Below are 22,363 nucleotides of genomic sequence, written 5' to 3'. Positions count from 1 at the left end.
TGTGTTCACTGGTCAGTCAACATGAGTCAAGTACAAGTGAGTTAAGCCTCAAAATTTAAGTTGCAAGTACATATGATGTTTACGAAAAATACTGAAGATATCCTAACAGAGCAATTGATGAAATGTAAAATACACACACAAAAAAGACAAACGAAATTGCAACATGTTGCCAGTTTACATAGTTTTGTGCCTTTTACATTGCAGTCAGAAGTAGTAATGTTAGCTTTTATTACAAGATAATTGTGCATATGTGGATTGTAATGTACATTTTTATCACATAATGGGTTTTCGTTATTGTCCAGGAGAAGAAAGAAGAAAGCAAGGATGAGAAGAAGGAAGTGGAGAAGTCTGAAGAGTCCAAGGTCTCCGAGGATAAAGCAAAACGGAAATTTATGTTTAACATTGCGGATGGAGGCTTCACAGAGCTTCACACTCTGTGGCAGAATGAAGAGAAGGCAGCAGTTCCTGGGAGAGAGTATGAAATCTGGCACAGAAGGTGAGTAGGATATGTCACAAAATTTGCAGTTAGAATAAGTGTATCATATCATTTTATTTTAATGTGCTCAAAACATCACCACCAAGTAAAGGAATAGGAGATTTACATACACTGTGCATTAAAAAAGTTTCAGGAGTATTGTTGCTGTAGATGTACAGTTGGTGCTATCTCTGTGACAGTTGAAAATAAGGACTGTTTAAGCCATTTGCACGTTTTAAAAATGGTGGTGAGTGGCTGGAAGATGAACCTAGGAGGGGCAGGCACCCCTCCACAAGCAAGACTGAGGAGAAAGCCAAGCAAGCTTGTGCTCCACTGTCTGTGAATCATTGTCTGAGTATCAAAAGAGCTTGCCCCATCAGTGTGGATAGTATTCACACCATACATGGTATGCTTCACAAGCTAAACCAGGCCCAAGTTCATTCCACACTCTTTATCCTGTATGAAAATGCTCTCAACACATTCATTGCTCACTGTGTAGCAATTTTTCGTTAGAAAATCATTGATAAACTATCCACTGTACTTCCTGGATTTTGCTCCAGCTGACTTTTTCCTATCCCCAAAGTTGAAGATGCACTGAAATAAGAGCATTTTGACAATGTGGAAACCATCCAGAAGATTGCGACGGCAATTTCGGTCCGAAAGGAGGACTATGCACATATCTTCCAGAGGCTGTATGAGCTGTCTGAAATGTATAGAGAGAGGGAAGTGGTGTAAGTTGATTATTAAATAACAAAACTGAACTTATGTAAATATTAAATAACAAAACAGCATTTATGTGGAAAATAGTGTTTGTAGTAGGATAAGTCCCAGAACTTTTGAATGCTTGGTGTACCTAGTCATATCATAAATTCTGTTACAAAGTTAATAATGAACTACAGGCACAGTGAGCAAGTTAATGTATTAATATTTGGATGTTACAAAGGTACAGGTCTTGACAACACAGAGCACCAATCACTGTTCAAAATGGCCACCTCTGGCCTTCACACATGCCCGAAGTCTCTGAGGCCAGTCATCGATCGCAGCATGCACGGTCTCGAGGGGTAAGTCCACCACTGCCTTCACAGGAGAATGCTTGAGACTCGCAAGGTTTGGATGCCTCTTCCTACAGAATGCCCTCCAAAACGGACCACAACCTGTAGTCCAATGGGCTGAGGTCGGGGCTGCTGGAGGGCCAATCATCCGGAGCAATGAAATCAGGCACATTCCTCTGAAGCCACTACTGTGTGGTCTTTGCCTTGTGGGCCTGTGCTGAGTCCTGCTGGAAGCTCCACGGCTCATTGTTGAACATGGTGCGGGTCAACGATTTCACAAGTGGCTCCAACACTCTCGCCCGGTACACATTTGCAGATGTTTTCATACCATGTTCACAGAAGTGGAGATCAGTTGTGCCATCGTACGAAACCCCCCACCAAACCATCACTGAGACAGGATGATGGTCTCTGAGGATCCATGGTGTGTTTTCACGAGCTTTCTGGGATATCGAGGCATAAACACGGTCGTTTTGACGATTGTCAAAGACTCTTCAATCGTGGAGATTTTTTCGTCCGTGAAAAGGATCCTCCTGTGGCCACCATTTGCGTAACGCTGAAGGAGTCTTTTTGTTTTCTGCTCCCTCTGGACTTTAAGCTGTGGAGTGAGGAAGTGACCAGTACTTCGCCGATAAGCGTGGAGTCCTAGATCACTTCGGAGCACACGCGACATCGACGTTTTCGAAATGTTCAGCTCTCGAGTCATCACTGCTTGTTTCCTGACAGAATTTGGTCGAATCCGTGCCGCCACTGCTTTCACAAACTTCTGGCCCCTCACACTGCGAGGTCTACCTTTCCTGGAACGGTCCTTAATTGTCCCTGTGTCACAGTATCTGTTGATGGTACGATGCACGAATATCCTACTGATATTCAGCTTTTTCAGGGGGTTGAAAATGTCCGATGGTGATTTACCAACTTTGTGCAGTGCAATTACTGCCACACGGTTCTCATATACACCCCACACTATTCGACTCGTAGTGAAAATCACCTTTCCACTACCACAGCAAAACACACAATGATACTGGTTGTTGTTTGATCCAACATTGCAAGGTTACCTTGCCAACCAGTGTTGCCATTCCTGTCTAAACTTTGTAACAGAATTTATGATATGACTATGTATATTAAAAATTATCAAAGGAAGTTGGTACTCTGGATGGTGCACATGCAAATTTACATATTATTTTCTCATAGTATGTTGAGAACACAGATTATGTAGAACAAGAATTGAACTATTGAAGGTAAATGCAAAATAACTATTTAATGTGTTGACACATAAAACGAAGAATTAGTTAATTGGAAGTGAATGTATACTATTGCCAGCACATGCATAAGTCAAGCCTTAAATTTTCCTTAGTAGTTTTAGAATATGAATTGCAACTTTACCCATGCCTATTGAAAATATTATTAGATTGGATTAATGTAACCATTTATTGCAACTTTATAGAAGTTCTGGCATACTACACAGGATAATTAAAAAACATGAATCCACAAGCCTTATTTGACATACATCAGTCTCATTGATGTGCTCCCACCTAAGATGGTAATTTAAATTATTGCAAATCTTCATTCTTGAAATTTTCCAAGTGTTCATTCATTTACATTCCAAGTGCTATATGTGTCTCATTTATATTGTAATCTCTTCCAGACATGACTATTGGCTTTTAGCAGGAATTGTAACTCATGGTTATGGACGGTGGCAGGATATCCAGAATGATATGAGATTTGCAATAATCAACGAACCTTTCAAGATGGACGTAGGCAAAGGAAACTTCTTGGAAATAAAAAATAAATTCTTAGCAAGGCGTTTCAAGGTAAATTTGCACAGTAAATCTTGTACTTTTTTAAAATGATATTTTGAAAGTTAAGAAATGTGTCTTCTTCTTAGTGATTTTAAAATGGAAGCAAGAAGTATTTAAATTTGGTAGAAATTTTGATTGATATCGATATTCTACCAATCCGATTAAGAATTCCAAATAGTTCATTGACGACCTTAATAAATGTATGCTACCAGGTGAACCAAGATTTTGCAATGCAAAAGAAGCTGCATATTTAGACATTAATTTAACTTTTTTAAGAAAAAGAAGTACAAAATTTGAATTATATATTTATATCTATAAAAATTACAACAAAATGGCATGTTATTGCACAAAATTGTAAGATATTTATAGATGTATTGGACCAATAAAGTTATTGGTAATCTGAATGATAAGATCGATACTGGTAATCTGTCCCATCCCTAATATTTTACATCAATTATAACTACACATGGGACAGTTCAATCGCTACTATAGCTTTATTGGCCGATATAGCCATACTGATGTGTTGGTTTATCAGTAAAATTACTGATTCATTGTAATTTAATGCAATATTCTGCCATTTTGTTATAACTTTTAAGTTAAATGGCAAAATATACAGCTTTTTTTGCTCTGCAATCATTGATTTTTTAAATGTTTGCTAATTTATGTCACTCTTCAGCCAACTCTGGCTAATCGTGATGATGAGGATGAGTGGTGGTGATGAAACTGATGAAGGAATACTCACAAAGAACACCTATGATTTTCAAACCTGGGACCTCTGGTATCCTAGTGCACTGTGCTAACCATCTGCTATGGAGGTTGGCTGGTGACATACAGTATTAAGGAGATCATTAGCCATTCAGGTTCTTGAAGGTAAGGTAAAGGTAAAGTGTTCCCCTGTGCATAGCACCACGCCATGAAGGCGTATAGGGGGTGTGGGGGTAATGCCCCACACTTTCTTGATCCGGTCGTGAGTGGGGGTGATGTGATCAGCATCACGCCCCTGACCGCCTTTACCCCCCAGGGTTTCCCCCAGGTACCCATGTTATTCGACGCTGGGTAGGCGCCGGGGCCGCTTCCACCGTTAGAAAAGTTCCCGGATTTGAACCGGCCGGGGATCGAACCCGGGACCTTTAGCATGGTAGTCAGACGCGTTACCGACTGAGCCACCGCGGCCATGAAGGGCAATTTGGAATTTTATATTGAATTGGTATGTCCTTATTAATTATTTCTAATTTTTTAGCTTTTGGAACAAGCGCTTGTGATTGAAGAGCAGTTGCGGAGAGCAGCATACTTGAACCTTACGCAGGATCCAAACCATCCAGCTATGTCACTCAATGCTCGCTTTGCTGAGGTGGAATGTCTCGCAGAATCTCACCAGCACCTTTCAAAGGAGAGTCTAGCAGGAAATAAGCCAGCCAATGCTGTGCTGCATAAGGTAAACATTATAGTTCCATCTTTTGTGATCTTGCTATTGGAATGTCATTATCCGAATGTGATGGAATTAAGATATTGAGAATGGACTTTCAGAATAGACAGAATTACAAGGGTATTTTTATTTATTGCAAACTGTAGCTCCACAGGTTGTACGAGAAGTCCCGATTTCCCAGACATATTACATTGTATGTACAGTGAAATTGCAATTATACATTTTGCGATAGTACGTTTTTCTCGTTAGTATGTTTTTTCCTGGCGGACCCTGCCAATTCCCGTAAGGCTGCTTACTATTATATTTCAGTTATACGACTTTCAGATATATGATTTTTCCAGTTATACGTTCAACGAGTTCAGTCCCAACAAGGAAAAGACTTCAGTTATACGTTTTTAACTCTGCTTGCTGGAAAGAATGCTGCTCTTGGAATTCAAGATTTCCATGATGATAACATCTGCCACCCATTCCCATAAAGATTTTCTTATCAGCTATAACCAGGGGACCAGACTCTTGACTTGGAATTCTATTTATGTTACTTGCATCGGAGGGCATGGAATGCTAAATAATCCTAGTTTTGTTATTCGCATTGCGGTGGGCAAGTCGTATCTGCCTAATTTAGATCGGAAACTGATATCTTTGAAGCTGTCAGACAATTCACTGGCGCCACACTTCCCCACCTGTCGTAAACATTACAAAGAAGCTGAAGAAAGGGAGGAGGAGTCAAGAGCAGCCTGCAGGGTAGGGGGGGGGGGAAGTTCCGCTGTGTCTTAAAACCATCATATTTAAAGATAATATGGTTGTTGAAGAGAAGTTGTGTAACTTTTTTTGTGTAAAACGATATCACAGATAAAGAAATTATTGAACACTGTGAATGGTTCTGAAGAAAAGCAGCAGTTACAGTAGTGTCGTGTTTATCTGATATACCACCGGGTAAAAAGAAATCATCAATCGGCAACAAGAACTGCAAGTTGGGAGTGTGAGCGTAGTCAATTTTTAGTTTCTCCTGACTCAACAGCATGGCGCGCCCGCCTACACTATGACTCATGTATCTGTCATTCGCTACTCCGTGCAGTGATTACTGTATTAGGTTCGTAATGTGAAAAATTATAACATTAGTTTGACGTTTAATAGGCTTTTTCTTAACACCTCCCTATTATCCGACATTTTCGTTTATCCGACTTTCTGCCGGCCCGTTTATGTCTGATAAGTGAGACTCTTCTGCACACCTTTTTGAATTAGCGTTCTTGTTGTTTTTTATTCTTGGTTGATTTAGTATACTCCACCAAGCCCTCCCCATAACAGAGTCTCTGAATCTCCAAGAGTAGAATCGTAATCGTAAAGCCACATTCTAAAAAAAATAAATTATAATATAAGTGTTCATTTAGTGGTGTATAATGTTCAAATTAAAGGATTTTCTTTGTATGGTTGAGGGAAACATAATGCTGTTATGGAACCATTAAAATAAATGCTAAATTTTGTGTAATATATTCCTATTTTGACAGACAAACAAAAAATAATCCGAAGGCAATACACAATGCATTATTATTTTGCACAGTAGCGCATAAGTTATAGAAATTTCAGCATGTTTTTTCCATAAGAAGCTCTACATTTATTACTAAGGCACCTTAGAGTATATTTTATTTGAGAAAATATCACCAAAGAAAACCACTAGCCACATTTTAATTTTTAATTTAATGTTACAAATTATTCATTTTTCATAAATACATTTATAAGATTATAGTAATCTTATAGTGCTCCGGAATCCAGTTGCTTGGGCATCTGTCATGTACGAGACCCAGATTTGATTTCATGGTGGGAGGGGGTAATCACAGGTTCAAGGTTTGTTTATGAATGCCCATGTTTAAGTGGTTCTGGGGCTAATGACAAAATTTTCCCTGATTTTAAGTATTTCAGCTTGGTCCCCTGAAAAACGTAAAATCGAGGTTCCACTGTGACCAAAATCTAGAATGTTTGGAGCCCTACATCTACACCTGCTATGTGCTTTCCTGGCATGATACAAACTACACTGGAGAGATTACTTCTTTTTTCTTCAATAAATTAGCTCTCTTATTTCGTAAAATTCTTTGTAATGATTGAATATTAATGCCTTTATTAAAAAAATGCAAATTATTCATCTAATGTAGATAACATGAAACGTGAATTAAATGGTCTGTGAATTAACAGTTTTAATGTCGTATACATTTATTTCAGGTGCTGAACCAGTTGGAGGAGTTGCTGTCAGATATGAAGTCTGATGTAAGCAGATTGCCTGCAACACTGGCTCGAATACCACCTGTGGCTCAACGCTTGCAGATGTCGGAGCGCTCAATATTGTCTCGCCTAGCAGCAACCACCACTGCCGGAAGCACCCCTACAACTCCCACATCAACTCAACAATCTCCTGCAAGTAAGAGTTCCTTAAAATGCCAGTAATTTGTTTTCTGCTAATTTCATGTACAGTCACAGACACTTCGAAGTTGTGATGGTTCCATTGAAAGTTAATGGGATTGTTGCAACCCAGAAGTGTCCATGACTGTACATATTCTCATAATTTGATATTTTTATTCTATTCAATTACGTTAATTCATACTTTTACTACATGAGAGAGAATATTGTTGACTGTGGTTAAGACATTGTAGCACCAAATGGAATCGAAATTGCTCAACAAGTCCTGAAATATTGCCTCCTGACAGACTGACTGAGCATTTCTTCTTTTTTTTTTTAAAAAAAAAATCGATGTCCTTTTTCCCCTCAATCCTAAGTCAACAAACAACAAATGCATACATTTAAGGAAGAAGAGAGATTACATGCTATCACAATTGGCCCAAAAGAAGGAATCAAATTACTGCATTAATCACACTAGTGTTCAAACTGTTTCCTGTCATTATTTATATATTGCTATAATCTATCTCTTAATACTTTGGTGTTGAGAGATAGTTGTTTTTAATAAAGTATAACTTATGCTTTGTGTATTTTAATTGTAACAGAGCACTCAACAAAATATAAGATACATATATATAATATGAGTTTATAAGACATACCTTGGTTGTATTAAATGAACATAATACAAAATAAAGCTTAACGAAGTACAGTCAACTCTCGATTCAACGACCTTTCACAGTTCCCGGCTCGTTATTTCGAAGGGGTCGTTATTGGAATTTGCCCCAATTTTCTGCTTAAACGGAGCTCAAACGGACACAAAGATGCATAGGAGATGGTAACACCATTTATCCTGGTAGTTATACAACCTGTTATGCACAGGACGTGTGTTGTGAGAAGGAAAACAGAACATGAAAACGTTTTAAAAAAAATAATGTTACTTTCTTTCAATTGTGCACAGTCATTGCTTTTCCAGGAAATTCTTACAATTATAGTTCATGAGAAAGCCGTTTGCACCGATACCTATGGAAAGGAAAACAATCTCTCGCTTATTGCAAGCAAAACTCTAAGAATCTTGACACCAGTTACACTGGCGCCAGCAAAAGTCGGGAGATAATCGGGCAGAATGAATGTTGGATTTTATACGTATCTAGTGGAGCATTGTCTGTTACAAGATTAACTGGTAAGATTAGATCTCTCGGGAGAAACAACACAACCTTTCTAGGCACCAGACCAAAAAAAAAAGGCGGGGCTGTAATTTTCGTTCTGGTTCAGCTGTGTAAAATACATTGCAAAAAAAAAAAAACACGTTTTCTTTGCTTCAACCAACTTCATTCACCCTCCCCCCTTCCCCATTCAAGGGAGCAGTCCAAACTCCTTCCTTGACTTGCATTGTAATCCAGTGTGAAAAAGGAAATGCGCAACTTGCGATCTGTCTTCACCCAATGCGTATTCTAGGACACGTCATTAAACAGCATCCCAGTCGAAAGTCATTTAGGTTTGGAATTGAATTCCACTTTAAACTGTATACAGTCAACTCTCGATTCTACGACCCCGGGTATAACGACCCTCTCGAAGTAACGACCCTTTTCCTGGGAACCGTGAAAAATTTAGAAAAAGACAGAAAAATTTGAAAAAAAAAAGTTGAAAAATCGAAGGAAGTCGGCCGAAAAATGCGTTGTTTTTTCCTCCACTCATTCCCTTTACGAGCGCTCTACCGCTCACAATTAGGTCTGAACTAAAAATAGACACCACCACACCATGCTTGAGTGATATCCAATAGCACTTGACCTCTGCCCTCCCCTCCCTCAAGTGCACCAATTTTACCCCGCACCCGACTGCCGCTACCCAACGCGCCAGGCTTGTTTTGTCACGCTTGCTCTTGGATACGCGAGAAGAGAAGATCGAATGTGCTTGGATGTTATTTTAAATCGACTTGACTTGTTTCCTTGTCCTAAGAACTGCTGAAAACTCGCGGGGAAGGGTGGGAGCAGCCCGAAATGACTGCTGGACTTGCAGTCTTTGCCAATGTGTATGGCAGGTCAAGCTCTTTCATCGATAAATACACCACCTTGAGAGATAAGATCGCAGGAATGTTCAAAAATACAGATGTGTGGCGCCTGGAAGTCTGGCCCGTCTGTCCAGCTCTGACCTAGAGTTCAGCAGGTTCCCGTGAGTGAGGAACTCTCGGCCTTGTAGCCGACAACTTCCGGTAACCGCTTTCATTCAAAACGTGTTCTTTGTTCCCTGCAACACTTAATAAAAAAGCGAAACTGTTAGAGATAATCAAAACCACATAGGTGAACTAAAGATCGTCAACCCGCTTAATGCGTTGTCATCCAGGTTTCCACAAAAGTTTACTTCGCTCTTACGTGCATCATCATAACTCCCGTTTCCCACTTCACACGTTTTCCTAATTGTGTCGATGTCGTAATATCTGCCAAAAAAGTGTTCCGTTGGCTGACTGACTTCTCCCTCTTTTTCTATCAGCAAACGTGGGGGGGGGGGGATGCAGATTGTTTCAGCCACGATTTTCTTGCTGATGCGGGCTGATTACAGGCGAGGGTGGAAAAGGACCCACCATCTTCCTTTCCTTTGACGTCTAAAATGGGGTAACCAGTTCTGGATATATTCTTGAAAACGAACAAGAACCATAGAACAAGTAAAAAAAAGGTGACCCTCTACCCTTTCCCCAGCTCATTCTCCGCCACTGGTGTGCACGGCAATGTTGATAATTGCAGAATTCAGTTGTTTTTTAAAATTTATTTATTATATATTTTTTTTAATGCTGTTGTCTGCATAGGAAATATTGCCCGTATTATTGTCTGTTGCGTGGTAAAACGTAAAGCAAGGGTCATTTCTTTATTCTTTACACTGCTGTTAAAAGTTCCGTCTTCGACAGTTGCGTTCTCTTTAAAATGCTGGGACTTTTCTCTTCGGCCACCTGTTGCTCGAACTTCCAGCCGGTCTCCTTGTTTTAACGATGAGCGTGTGCAAAGCTCTTGCTTGCCGATAAGAGCGATGACTCATCCAGCGCGAAGAAAAAAGTTATTGTTTTGAATCTCGCAAAGCTGTTTTGATTTGACGATAACGAAATTCGATCTCCAGAAAGCAAAACAAGAGTTAAAATAACTTCATGTTCTGCGCCTTCTGATAAGCAAAACGTAAATTTAATTTACTTTTCTTCAGAACCATTCATGTGGAGGAAAAAAAAGTGTGTTCAATGTAGGAATGGTCGCCGAGACCGATTAAAAGACATTATTCAAGGGGAAAGCGTTTGGAGGGGTGGGTGTTTGACATCGAGAATACTCCTAAATCCAACATAAAATGCGAGTAAATAACGATCTACCATTTTGATATGTGAAAATGGGTCGTTTCATAAAGCTTGTTTTCAGTTCATTTTATGCTGATGGGCTAATCGGGACTAAATATAGTTTAAAGTGAAATTCAATTCCAAACCCGAATGATTATCAACTGCCACGTTGTTTAATGACCTGTCCTACAATACGCATTGGGTGAAAATAGATCGCAAGTTGCACATTTCCTTTTTCACGCTGGATTACCATGCAAGTCAAGGAAGGTGTTTGGACTGTTCCCTTGAATGGGGAAGGAGGGTGAATGAAGTTGGTTGAAGCAAAGAAAAGTGACTTTTTTTTTACGATGTATTTTACACAGTCGAACCAGAACGAAAACTACAGCCCTGCCTTTATTTTTTTTGTCTGGTACCTAGAGAGGTTGTGTTGTTTCTCCCAAGAGATCTAATCTTACCAGTTAATCTTGTAACAGACAATGCTCCAATAAACCCATATGAAATCCAACATTCATTCTGCCCGATTATCTCCCGACTTTTGCTGGCACCAGTCTGACTGGTGTCAAGATTCTTCGAGTTTCGCTTGCAATAAGGGAGAGATTGTTTTCCTTTCCATAGGTCTCAGTGGAAACGGGTTTCTCATGAACTAGAAACGTAAGAATTTCCTGGAAAAGCAACGACTGTGCACAATTGAAACAAAGTAACATTATTTTAAATTCTCTTTTGTGAAAACTTTTTCATGTTCTATTTTCCTTCTCACAACACGCATCCTGTGCATAACAGGTTGTATAACTACCAGGATAAATGGTGTTACCATCTCCTAGGCATCTTTGTGTCCGTTTGAGCTCCCTTTAAGCTGAAAATTGGTGCAAATTCCAATAACGACCCCTTCGAAATAACGACCCTTTTCCCGGGAACTGTGAAAGGTCGTTGAATCGAGAGTTGACTGTATTTAGTCCCGATTAGCCCATCAGCATAAAATGAACTGAAAACAAGCTTTATGAAACTGCGCACTTTTACATATCAAAATGGTAGATTGTTATTTACTCTCACGTTAATCGATGATTTAATGTTGGATTTAGGAGTATTCCCAATGTCAAACACCCACTCCTCCAAAAGTTTTCCCCTTGAATAATGTCTTTTTAATCGATCTCAGCGACCATTCGTACATTGAGCACTTTTTTTTTCTTCACATGAATGGTTCTGAAGAAAAGCGGATGTAAATTAAATTTACAGTTTTGCTTATCAGAAGGCGCAGAACATGAAGTTGTTTTAACTCTTGTTTTCCCTTCTGGAGATCGAATTTCGTTATCGTCAAATGAAAACAGCTTTGGGAGATTCAAAACAATAACTTTTCCCTTCGTGCTGGATGAGTCATTGCTGTTATCGGCAAGCAAGAGCTTTGCAGACGCTAGACAAAACACTTACGCCAGCTGCATCGTAAAAACAAGGAGACCGGCTGGAAGTTCGAGCAACAGGTGGCGGAAGAGAAAAATCCCAGCATTTTAAAGATAACGCAACTGTCGAAGACGGAACTTTTAACAGTAGTGTAAAGAAGAAAGAAATCTCCCTTGCTTTACGTTTTACCATACAACAGACAATAATACGGGTAATATTTCCTATGCAGACAACAGCATAAAAAAAAGACCTGAATTCTGCAATTATCAACATTGCTGTCCACACCAGTGGCGGAGAAAAAGCTGGGAAAAGGGGGGAAGGTTAATTTTTTTATTCTGTTTTTGTTCGTTTTCAAGAATATATTCAAAACTGGTTTCCCCATTTTAGATATTAAAGGAAGAGGGGTGGGTCGGGTCCACTTCCACCCTCGCCTGTAATCAGCCCGTGTGCGCACACGAGCAAGAAAATCGCCCCTCCCCCCTTTGCTGACAGAAAAAAGGGGAGAATTCAGTCAGCCAACGGAACACTTTTTTGGCAGATATTACGACACAGTTAGGAAAACGTATGAAGTGGGAAACGGGAGTTATGATGCACGTAAGATCGAAGTAAACTTTTGTGGAAACCTGGATGACAACGCATTAAGCGGGTTGACGATCTGTAGTTCACCTATGTGGCTCTGATTATCTCTAACAGTTTTGCTTTTTTATGAAGTGTTGCAGGGAACAAAGAACACGTTTTGAATGAAAGCGGTTACTGGAAGTTGTCGGCTACAAGGTCGAGAGTTGCTCACTCACGGGAACCTACTGAAATCTAGGTCAGAGCTGGATAGATGGACCAGACTTCCAGCCACACATCTGTATTTTGGAACATTCCTGCGATCTTATCTCTCAAGGTGGTGTATTTATTGATGAAAGAGCTTGACCTGCCATACACATTGGCTAAGACTGCAAGTCCAGCAGTCATTTTGGGCTGCTCCCCCCCTCCTCACCTGCGAGTTTTCAGCAGCTCTTAGGACATGGAAACAAGTCAAGGTCGATTTAAAATAACATCCAAGCACATTCGATCTTCTCTTCTCGCGTATCCAAGAGAAAGCATGGCAAAACAAGGCTGGCACGTTGGGTAGCGGCCGTCGGGTGCAGGGTAACATTGGTGCACTTGAGGGAGGGGAGGGCAGAGGTCAAGTGCTATTGGATATCACTCAAGCATGGTGTGGTGGTGTCTATTTTTAGTTCAGACCCAATTGTGAGGGGAATGATTCGGGGGAAAAAAATGCATTTTTCGGCCGATTTCCTTCAATTTTTCAACTTTTTTCTATTTAGTCTAGGAATTAATTCGTGCGTCTGGACAAGAGATGGCGTAACGAGCGTATCGTCCCACAGTTCCGTGTATAGACACATGCGTTGAAAACTCCTGTCAGCGTGCATCGTTCGTAGTATAGGGCAGTTGATTGACGCGTCAACAACAGCATTTTGTAGTCAACTGAACATGGCGCAGTTCGTGCCAGATAAAGTGTTTTTGCGTGGTGTTCTGCTTCATTACTTTAACATGCAGAAAAGTGCTACCGAGTCATCGTATTTTGGTGGAAGTGTATGGTGACCATGCGCTAGCTGAGCGAACGTGTCAGAAGTGGTTTGCACGGTTTAGAAGTGGTGATTTCGGCCTGGAAGACCAAGAGCGACCTGGACAGCCAAAAAAATTTGAAGACGAAGAATTGAGAGCATTGCTCGATCAGGATTCGTGTCAAACGCAGGAAGAACTTGCAGAAGCATTAGGTGTTGATCAAACAACAGTTTCCAAATGCCTCAAAGCCATGGGAATGATTCAAAAGATGTCACATTGGGATCCACATGAATTGAAAGACAGACACATAGAAAGACGAAAAACCATTTGCGAATTGCTGCTTCAAAGACAGAAAAGAAAGGGGTTTTTGCATCGAATTTTTACTGGCGATGAGAAGTGGATCCATTACGAGAACCCGAAACGAAAAAAGGCCTGGGTGAAGCCAGGTGAACCAGGTCCATCACAACCGAAACGAGATATTCACTGTGCAAAGTTTATGCTGTGCATATGGTGGGATATGAAAGGTGTGGTGTACTATGAGCTGCTGCAACCAGGTGAAACTATTAATGGAGAATGTTATCGACGACAATTAATGCGTTTGAAGCAAGCTCTGGCCAGGAAACTACCAGAATGGGAGAACAGACATGATAAACTTATTTTTCAACATGATAACGCTCGCCCACATGTCGCAAAACCGGTCAAAACCTATTTAGAAAATGTCGGATGGGAAGTTTTACCCCACCCGCCCTATTCACCAGATGTTGCTCCTTCGGACTACTACTTGTTCGATTGCATGAATAACGATTTGATTGGACAGCGGTTCACTTCTTCAGAAGATATCGAAAAATGGGTCTCTGACTGGATCATTCAAAGGATGAGGACTTCTTTCGCCACGGAATCCGTAACTTGCCTGACAGATGGGCGAAAGTGGTGGCTCGCGATGGACAATATTTTTCTTAAGGTATTTATGTATTTTGTGTTTGAACTACAGCTTCAATGTGTGCATAACAACCGCACAAATTAATTCCTAGACCAAATCAATTTTTCACGGTTCCCGGGAAAAGGGTCATTATACCCGGGGTCGTAGAATCGAGAGTTGACTGTAATTATAGTAAATACGAAATGCAAAGAAGAAGAAAAAATTGTGAATTGGCCTTCAATTCAACCAAACCTATGGATAAGTTTTTCATATTTTTATCTATGATCGCTTGTCTGCTTCCTTTAGCTGATTGCAACAATGAGGGTGAGTGATGATTAGATGAAATTGATGAAGAGGCACTCTCAAAGAATATCCATGCCCTGGCTGGTATTAGAACCCAGGTTTGACGAAAGTCACCAATGTGGTTTTCGACTAACCTCCTAGCCTGTTATAGAATAGCATTGTTTAATTAACAATTCAATGGTCTAAATATTGTGAAAAGAAATGCAACAAATGCCCCATATCATTATAACTTTTTACAGGTTTTTATGTAATTAATAGATTCTCGTAATTGTAAATTTTGTGATGATCTCCCTGTACTTGAGTTAACATACCGTATTTACGCATGTATAATGCACACTGGTTTTTGATGAGGAAAAGCAACAAAACAATTATATCTTGTATATAATGCGCAGTACAATTCGGTTCAAGAAATGGCTTTCTTAGTTGTAGGTTGTAAAGCTATTGCTATGCAGATCAAGAGCCACCAACCATCACCACCTTTTTTCCCCTCTCCCTCCACTGTGTTTAGCATCCCAAAGTTTTCACTTCTGTAAACATCTTAATTATTCTGTAGTAGAAGATGATCAAAATTATATTATGGATTTGCAACGCTCGGGAAGTTATTTTCTATTATTTCTCGCCGACAAATACTGCTGGTACACATCCCGTGTGACGAGAAGTATGTGTTCAAATTCTTACAGAACTGCGTCGCTTTTTTCAGAGTTGCAAAGTACCTTTTTTACTAGTACTACTATTACTATTATTAAGGAAATTCAGCCTGGTAATTTGTATTTGCAACTGTTGATATATTCGTGTTATATGCAATGACATGCATGGTTTCATGTTGGCTGTCCAAATTATTCCATGGATACATAATATGCATCACAGTTTTTGAGGGCAAAATTTTGGAAGAAAGTGTGCATTATACATGAGTAAATATTGTACTTTTGTGTTATTGTATTTAGATCTACAGTAATTAATTGTGTATTGTGATAATTTCCTCATTATCCTTCAGGCATTCTCAGCAGCCAGTTTCCTGGAGGCTTCCCTGCGTCGTTTGGTGCAGCAAACTTCGGTGGATTCAGGCCTCAGTATCCAGTCCCAGGCCAGCCTCCAACAAGCTTCCCAGTCACTTCACCTTCTCCTCCAACAGCCCCAACTCCCTTTGCACCTGACGGGAAATGAAATGTGAATGCAGGTATGCTCCCTCTCTTTTTTATCATCATTATCACGGTTGATTTGATACAGATGCTTCGGTATTGATTCTATAAAAATGTTATGGAAAATCATTGCTTGGAATTCAATACTTCAGTGCCAGAGTATTGTGCAGGCACATAGTGGTTCGGAACCCAGTTTAAACTGCAATTCTAGTTCTAAATAACCTATCTGTATATGCAAGTTTCATTCTATATCGATAATGTGTGGTAAAAGATGGATGAAAGCTGTTTGAATGCTTTTGAAGTAAATCTCCGAGTGATATGCTATAGCTACAATTGTAACATTAGTAAATAGTCAGAAAGACTATCACTACACTACTACTACACTGATCACTACATTGTTCAGGGACTTACATGCCCAAGAATCGGTAGGAAACGTATTGTCAAATAGCATTGACTTCTCTCCATTGTATGTGTACGTATAGTATACTTATTGAATTCTTCATAATAATTGCATTAACAATTATGATTCCTACTAAGAATGTTTTGGGTACTGATTCAACTATTGACTATTGTAAAGAATGTGTCATTTGTATTCCCTTTTCAGCATTTAATTGATGAATCAATTGACAGTGATATTGCCAGAAATGAACCCTTGGGGTAAAAAAAAAAAGTGTGTTATACCAGAAAAATTTGTTGTTGTTCTTCATGCTTATTGAGTACTTTAATATCATCTTTGCTCAAATACCCTGTGCAATGATCTGTTGATGTGATATTTGCATTGTTCCAGTTTTTCTCTAGTGTACTATTTTTTTCAGATTAATTATTCTGTAAAATTATTGATAACTTTGTTTCATTGTAAGTTTTGGCAAAATGTGCTTCAAGTTATAACCCTCTGAAATGTTTATCTTCTACATTCAGAATCATTATGCATGTCGTAGTCAAGACTAGTGTTTCAATAAATGCAACTTCCTCTGTTTATATTTACTAGGGATGGGACGATATGAAATTTTGGCCGATACTGATAAAGTACCGATATAAAATTAGAAATGATTCTGGAAGAACCTGAAAGGTTCTTTGACCTCCTTAAAAATGTGTGTTTCAAAGTGACTGCAGTGCAAGAGAAATTGCATATTTAGACATGTACTTTTTAAAAAAGTAGGGCATGGAGATTATCCATAAAAATTACAACAAAAATGGCATAATTTTGCACTAAACTATCAGATATTTATCGATATATCGGATCGGTAAAATAATCGGTATTTTACCAATACACCGATATGCCTATATCGGCCGATACCGATAGAGTATCGATTAATAGGTTCCATCCCTAATATTTACTCAAAAAAATGTGTGGAATTTCATTTGCATTTTTTTTTCTTCCAATGTTTTAATGGAAGATTATTTTGTGATACCTATATACCGTATTTACGTGTGTATAATGTGCATGCATGTATAATGCGTACCCTGGTTTTTGATGGGTAAAAGTTACAAAAAATTATATTTTGTATATAATGCGCAGTACAATCCAGTTTCAAGAAATGGCTTTCTTAGTTGTAGGTCGTAAAGCTGTTACTATGCTGATCAAGAGTCAATAACATCATACCTATTCAATGAGTCGACTGTTGCTATGTGGACCAAGAGGAGAATATGTAAACAATAAAACTGCAACACATGCCACCTCCCCCTTCTCCCTCCACTGTGTTTAGCATCCCAAAGCTTTCACTCTTTAACCACCTTATTTATTCTGTAATAGTAGAAAGCGAGATCGAAATTATGTTATGGATTTTCAGTGCTCAGGAAGTTTTCTATTATTTCTCGTCCAACAAATACTGCTGATATGCATCCCAGGTGATGGAAGGTGCATGCTCAAATTCAGCCAGAGTTGCACTGCTTTTCTTGGTGTCACAGAACATTACATTACAAAGTGAAAAATCATGTGAAATGGCCTTCAAACTTTTATACGTGGTTTTTCTCATTCCTTCTTTACTTTTTCTAAAAGAACTTCAAAATGTATTCTTTTTCCGTGACTAATGTAACATTTATACATGGCACATTCAGGACCTTCAAACTAGCAGGTAGCAGCACAAGAATTCTTCCATTAAGGAATTTACACACTCCATATATAATTATTTGGCCAGTAATACATTTTAATTATTGTTTTCTTTTTCCTTATGTTTTCTTTCATCGAAAGCACCATAGAAATCGGAACGTTCCTTCATTTTGTGATGAACTTATTTCAACCGCATTTCACATTAGTGTTGTTATCTTGAATGGAATACTGTTGTCATATTCAGAAACTGCAGGATTTAATCATAGAATGACCCTGTACAGTTTCATGTTGGCTGTCTGAATTATTCCGTGTATAATACGCACCACAGTTTTTGGGAACAAATATTTTGGAAAAAAGTGCACATTATACATGAGTAAATATGGTATTTAGGGATGGGCCGATATAAATTTTGACCAATTCCAAATTGTCCTTGAAGATCATGAATGGTTCATTTACCTCCTTAATAAACGTGTTACCAGGTGACTAATGCAAAAGAAGCTGGATATTTATACATTTTCTTAAACAAAAAACTAGGGAATGAAGATTATATTATATATCCATAAAAATACAACAAAGTGGCAGAAATTATGAGGTATATCAGATTGGTAAAATTATCAATAATTTTACTGATGCACTGATAAGCCTATATTGACCAATACCTATAGAGTATTGATTAATCTGTTCCATTCCTAATATATTGTCCATTTGCTTGGCCTATTTATAGCAGACAAAGTACTTGCAAGTATGAGTGTCTTGTACTGCAAGTGGAGTGGCAGTTCAATAAAGAACATTTTAGCCAATATTTTTTGTAATTAAAGCATGTCTTACGCCTTGTTCCAACATTATTAAGAACAAATAATATACGTTATTAGTAGAGGCATGCATGTTTTTGACGAAAACACGAAATGTGAAATAACACATTGTAATGTTATCATGCTTCTGAAAGGTGTGAGGTACATTTCCCTACCCTGTTTTATCACGAAATGATGTGAAATGAACTGCAAAATGCGAAATAGTCTCATAAACACGAAATTTACCGTTTAAATACCGACGCGACACTTTGTGAAGTCTGAAGTATCCTGTGAGTTATGCAATGCATGGAAAATTGATTAATTCTGCTGCAAACATTTGAGAAGCAAAAATGGACCCCTTTATACAGGAATAATCTTAATATTCTGTTAATGATTTAATGTGCTATTAGAAGGGATATGTTTATTTTGTGTAATAGTGCAGTTCTTAAATCAAATTTGGGATTATATTCACATTTTTAAACCAAAATGTCATTTTATATGCTGCATTTTCACCGCTATAATAGCGAAATTTCATTTTATTTACCGCTTTTGAACCCGAAATTGACTGTTTTTGTACCGAAATTTTGCTTTTTATTTACCACAAATATGTTCCTCTAGTTATTAGTTTGCACTAGTCTTCTTGTAAAAAGAAGTATTATAACCATCCTGTGACTATCCCAGCATCATATAATTTCAATAAGACATTTTCAAACAGTGAAAACATTGTTTAAAACAACAAACATGGACCAGAAACAATAATAGAAGTAAATGGTAACTAATCACTTGTATTATTATGTTCATAGGTATATTCCTTCTGAATCGTAGAACATGAAATATTTTCATCTCAAGTTAATGTTAACTAGTCATGCACTGTGTAATGTGCTTTTCTTTTTTCAGAAAATGTATACCTGTAACAAAATGTTGCAGGGATGTGCAGAAGCGACAGACAAGAGTGTTGTGTGTGTTTCTTTATAAATTCACGGCTGGGTAGCTGCCCTCCAATGGACAGTTGCTGATTCTCCGACATTGGTCATCTAACGTGCGTTAGAAAATGATCTCATGCTCTAGAGTGCTATGTTGTTCCTCGGATGTTTTTCTCAAATCTAATTTTTTATGGTAGACCATTAGTGTTTACTCCTTTCATACATTAAGAAAGAACAAAATTGGGTATTGAAATTCTGGAAGTTGAGAACAAAGTACTTGTGAAATAGAAGCTCAATGGCATACTCAAGCAGTAAGCTAATGTCATTTGAGCCTTGTACTTGAATATTGAACGTTCTTCGGTTTTCCTCTTCCATGTATATCCTTTGTCTTGTACATGGTGTATTGTATTTAAATCACATTACAGTGTTATTTCAATACTGTAATTTTAATGTGTAAGATGTAATTTGTTTTTAATTATCTGAGGCACAGATTTATTTAAAAAAGATAATTAGTATTGAACATTGTACCTGTAAGAATGTTTTTTCAGGCTTGGAGGTGGTTGGTCATTTAATACTTACCATAAAGCATTTACTCATTCCTGGCTATTGGCAATCATTTTGAATTGCAAAATCACATGTTTGAAAAATAGTAGATGAAATAGTAATGCCTAGATTACTACTTAAAGAAAAATCTGTTTGTATGGTATTCTGTTTTCCATCATAAACTAAAGTTTTAGCATATTTCACAGTCCAGCAGGTAAAAAGTTTGTAATATTCCGATTCTCCCATTGTGCAAATATACCATCTCTCTTTTTCTAAAATTGGTTTAATTTGTACCCTTGAATTATACAGTGGAACCTCAATTTTATGTTTTTCAGGGGATTATTTGAAAAAGTGTGATTTTAGTTTGTTTTTATATTGTTTTATATATTTTTCATACTTTTTATATTTTATATATCCGAGTAAATACTGCTGCATGATGTTTCATTTATAAAATAATGCTTGTTAATAACACACACACACGCACAATAATAAGTTTTGCCATTTCTTACGAAGTTACAATTAAGCAATTTACAAATTCAACTTCCGTAAAATTCAAGTTAAGTAAAGGTTTATGGAATGCATTACTTACTGAACTCAGGGGAGGGGTTACTGTATAATATAGAAAAGTATGAAATCCAGGAACATAAAATCGGCATTCCACTGTATTTCCAGACACAACTTTCTCATAGAATCTCCTTAATCCTGCTAATACATGTATTACTATTACATGAACTTAAAATGACTCTGCAAGGTTGACAAAATGGTTAAGAAATAAATATTCCAGTAACTAGTACCGTGGACATGTTGCTCATATGGTTTTGTACAGAAGGCAGAATTCAACCTATAAACCAGTTGTTAAACAGATATGGTTTTGTTTGGGCCACCCTGTAGTGATAGTGAACGCATGTAGTGTTCTTGCAGCACCAAACCTAGCAGAGTAACCTACTTGCATAGGCATACAGGAAAGGGGATCAGACAAAATGATACATCACGAAACGTAGATGAACTTCCTCCTTGTGTAATGACAGTGTCTTACCTCCAATATGGGCATACCAGCATGGATGATGTAACCTCAAGTCCACCTTTCTTATAACATGGTGATTCGGACCTACCTTACAAGATCACAAACTCCCATACCTTCTAGAAATTGTACCAGTTGGGCTGAAAACCTTAATTTCAACCAGAGGCTACTGTGTACGTAGCAGTGGTGCAGTAACATTTTTAATTTGGGTGTGGCCAAAAGTCAGGACCGGGCTAAATATTTACAAACTGCGTACAGGTTTGATCTAAATTCAAATGGTATTAATCTTGGGGGAGGGGGAAACGTTATGATGTGGTTGCAGTCGTCGTCCGCCATGTTGGCGGTGGCCATATTGGATCCAACTTTGTTATTTCAAATTGCAACATTGTCATGTGACATATCAAATTACACCCTCTTCCAACAAGGAATTGAATAGTGCAGATCATTTTATGATAACTGTAACGGTGTTGCACTTAGAAAAGATATTTGTGTCGGTTTTGAACTTTGCGGGCTGTTCTGGAAGGAAGGAGTGTGTGCCATACACACTGTGTAACACCACACCAAACACATGCATAGTGAAGGAGAACAGCTGTGAACCACAAAAACAACAGACTATCACCATCACAAAACATATTCCACATGGCCACTGTTCTCTTCTTTGCACTTCTGCAAACGTTGAACCCAAAGGTCGTACACCCTACGAAGCACATCAGGTCATACTCGTGCACATGCATCAGTCATTCTCCTTTTCAGGTGGGCAACACCATTAATTTTACACTGGTACACGATAGCCTTCAAGTGCAATATGGTGGATCTTACTCGGAGCATGTTTTTCCTCTCCGCAAACTGTCATTGTTCTTCTGGTGTTACGTTATATTTGTGTGTTTCAACATCGTATTTGTGGAGAACAGCTTCCTAGTGTTTCAGTATTGACTCTAAGTTTGATGGATGGATCCTGGGAAATAGGAGGTTTTTATTTCCTGCAGCTGGATGTGTACCTGGACTCGCTGCAGCCATGTCGCAGTTACCGACCCAAGGGGAGCAACCACAAGGTAAGCAAACGTCGCCCGGCACTTTCACCTGATGTGCCTCGCGCTCATGTGCGGTGACATCCACCTGAACCCCGGTCCCTCAGATCAAAATGAAACTGCTTTTTCTGTATATTATCAGAATATACAAAGCATAAAAACAAGCTCTCTGATTGTGCTATAAACCTCAGTGAATTAATACAATATGACTGTTTAGTTTTTACCGAGACCTGGCTGAATGATACTG

General features: G+C 38.5%; 1 protein-coding gene across 8 annotated transcripts in view; it reads left to right on the top strand.

The window, feature by feature from the left end:
- Positions 1-20,338, top strand: part of LOC145998819 (ATP-dependent chromatin remodeler Mi-2-like) — a 117,675-nt gene extending 97,337 nt beyond the window's left edge. For 4 of the 8 annotated variants that reach the window (XM_083135465.1, XM_083135464.1, XM_083135463.1 and 1 more), the window contains exons 32-37: positions 303-496; positions 3,170-3,335; positions 4,564-4,758; positions 6,964-7,155; positions 15,616-15,798; positions 19,499-20,338. In XM_083135465.1, the coding sequence (XP_082991591.1) occupies positions 303-496; positions 3,170-3,335; positions 4,564-4,758; positions 6,964-7,155; positions 15,616-15,792 (924 nt within the window). In that variant the 3' untranslated portion in view covers positions 15,793-15,798; positions 19,499-20,338. Of the gene's footprint in view, positions 1-302; positions 497-3,169; positions 3,336-4,563; positions 4,759-6,963; positions 7,160-15,615; positions 15,799-19,498 lie in introns of all 8 variants that reach the window. The other 4 variants (XM_083135467.1, XM_083135468.1, XM_083135466.1 and 1 more) reach the window with 1 other exon arrangement.
- The last annotated feature ends 2,025 nt before the right edge of the window (positions 20,339-22,363 follow it).

The sequence above is a fragment of the Lepisma saccharinum genome, chromosome 14 (assembly GCF_977018435.1).
Source record: "Lepisma saccharinum chromosome 14, izLepSacc3.1, whole genome shotgun sequence".
NCBI classification, from domain to species: Eukaryota; Metazoa; Arthropoda; class Insecta; order Zygentoma; family Lepismatidae; genus Lepisma; species Lepisma saccharinum.
This window is presented reverse-complemented; position numbering and strand designations above follow the sequence as displayed.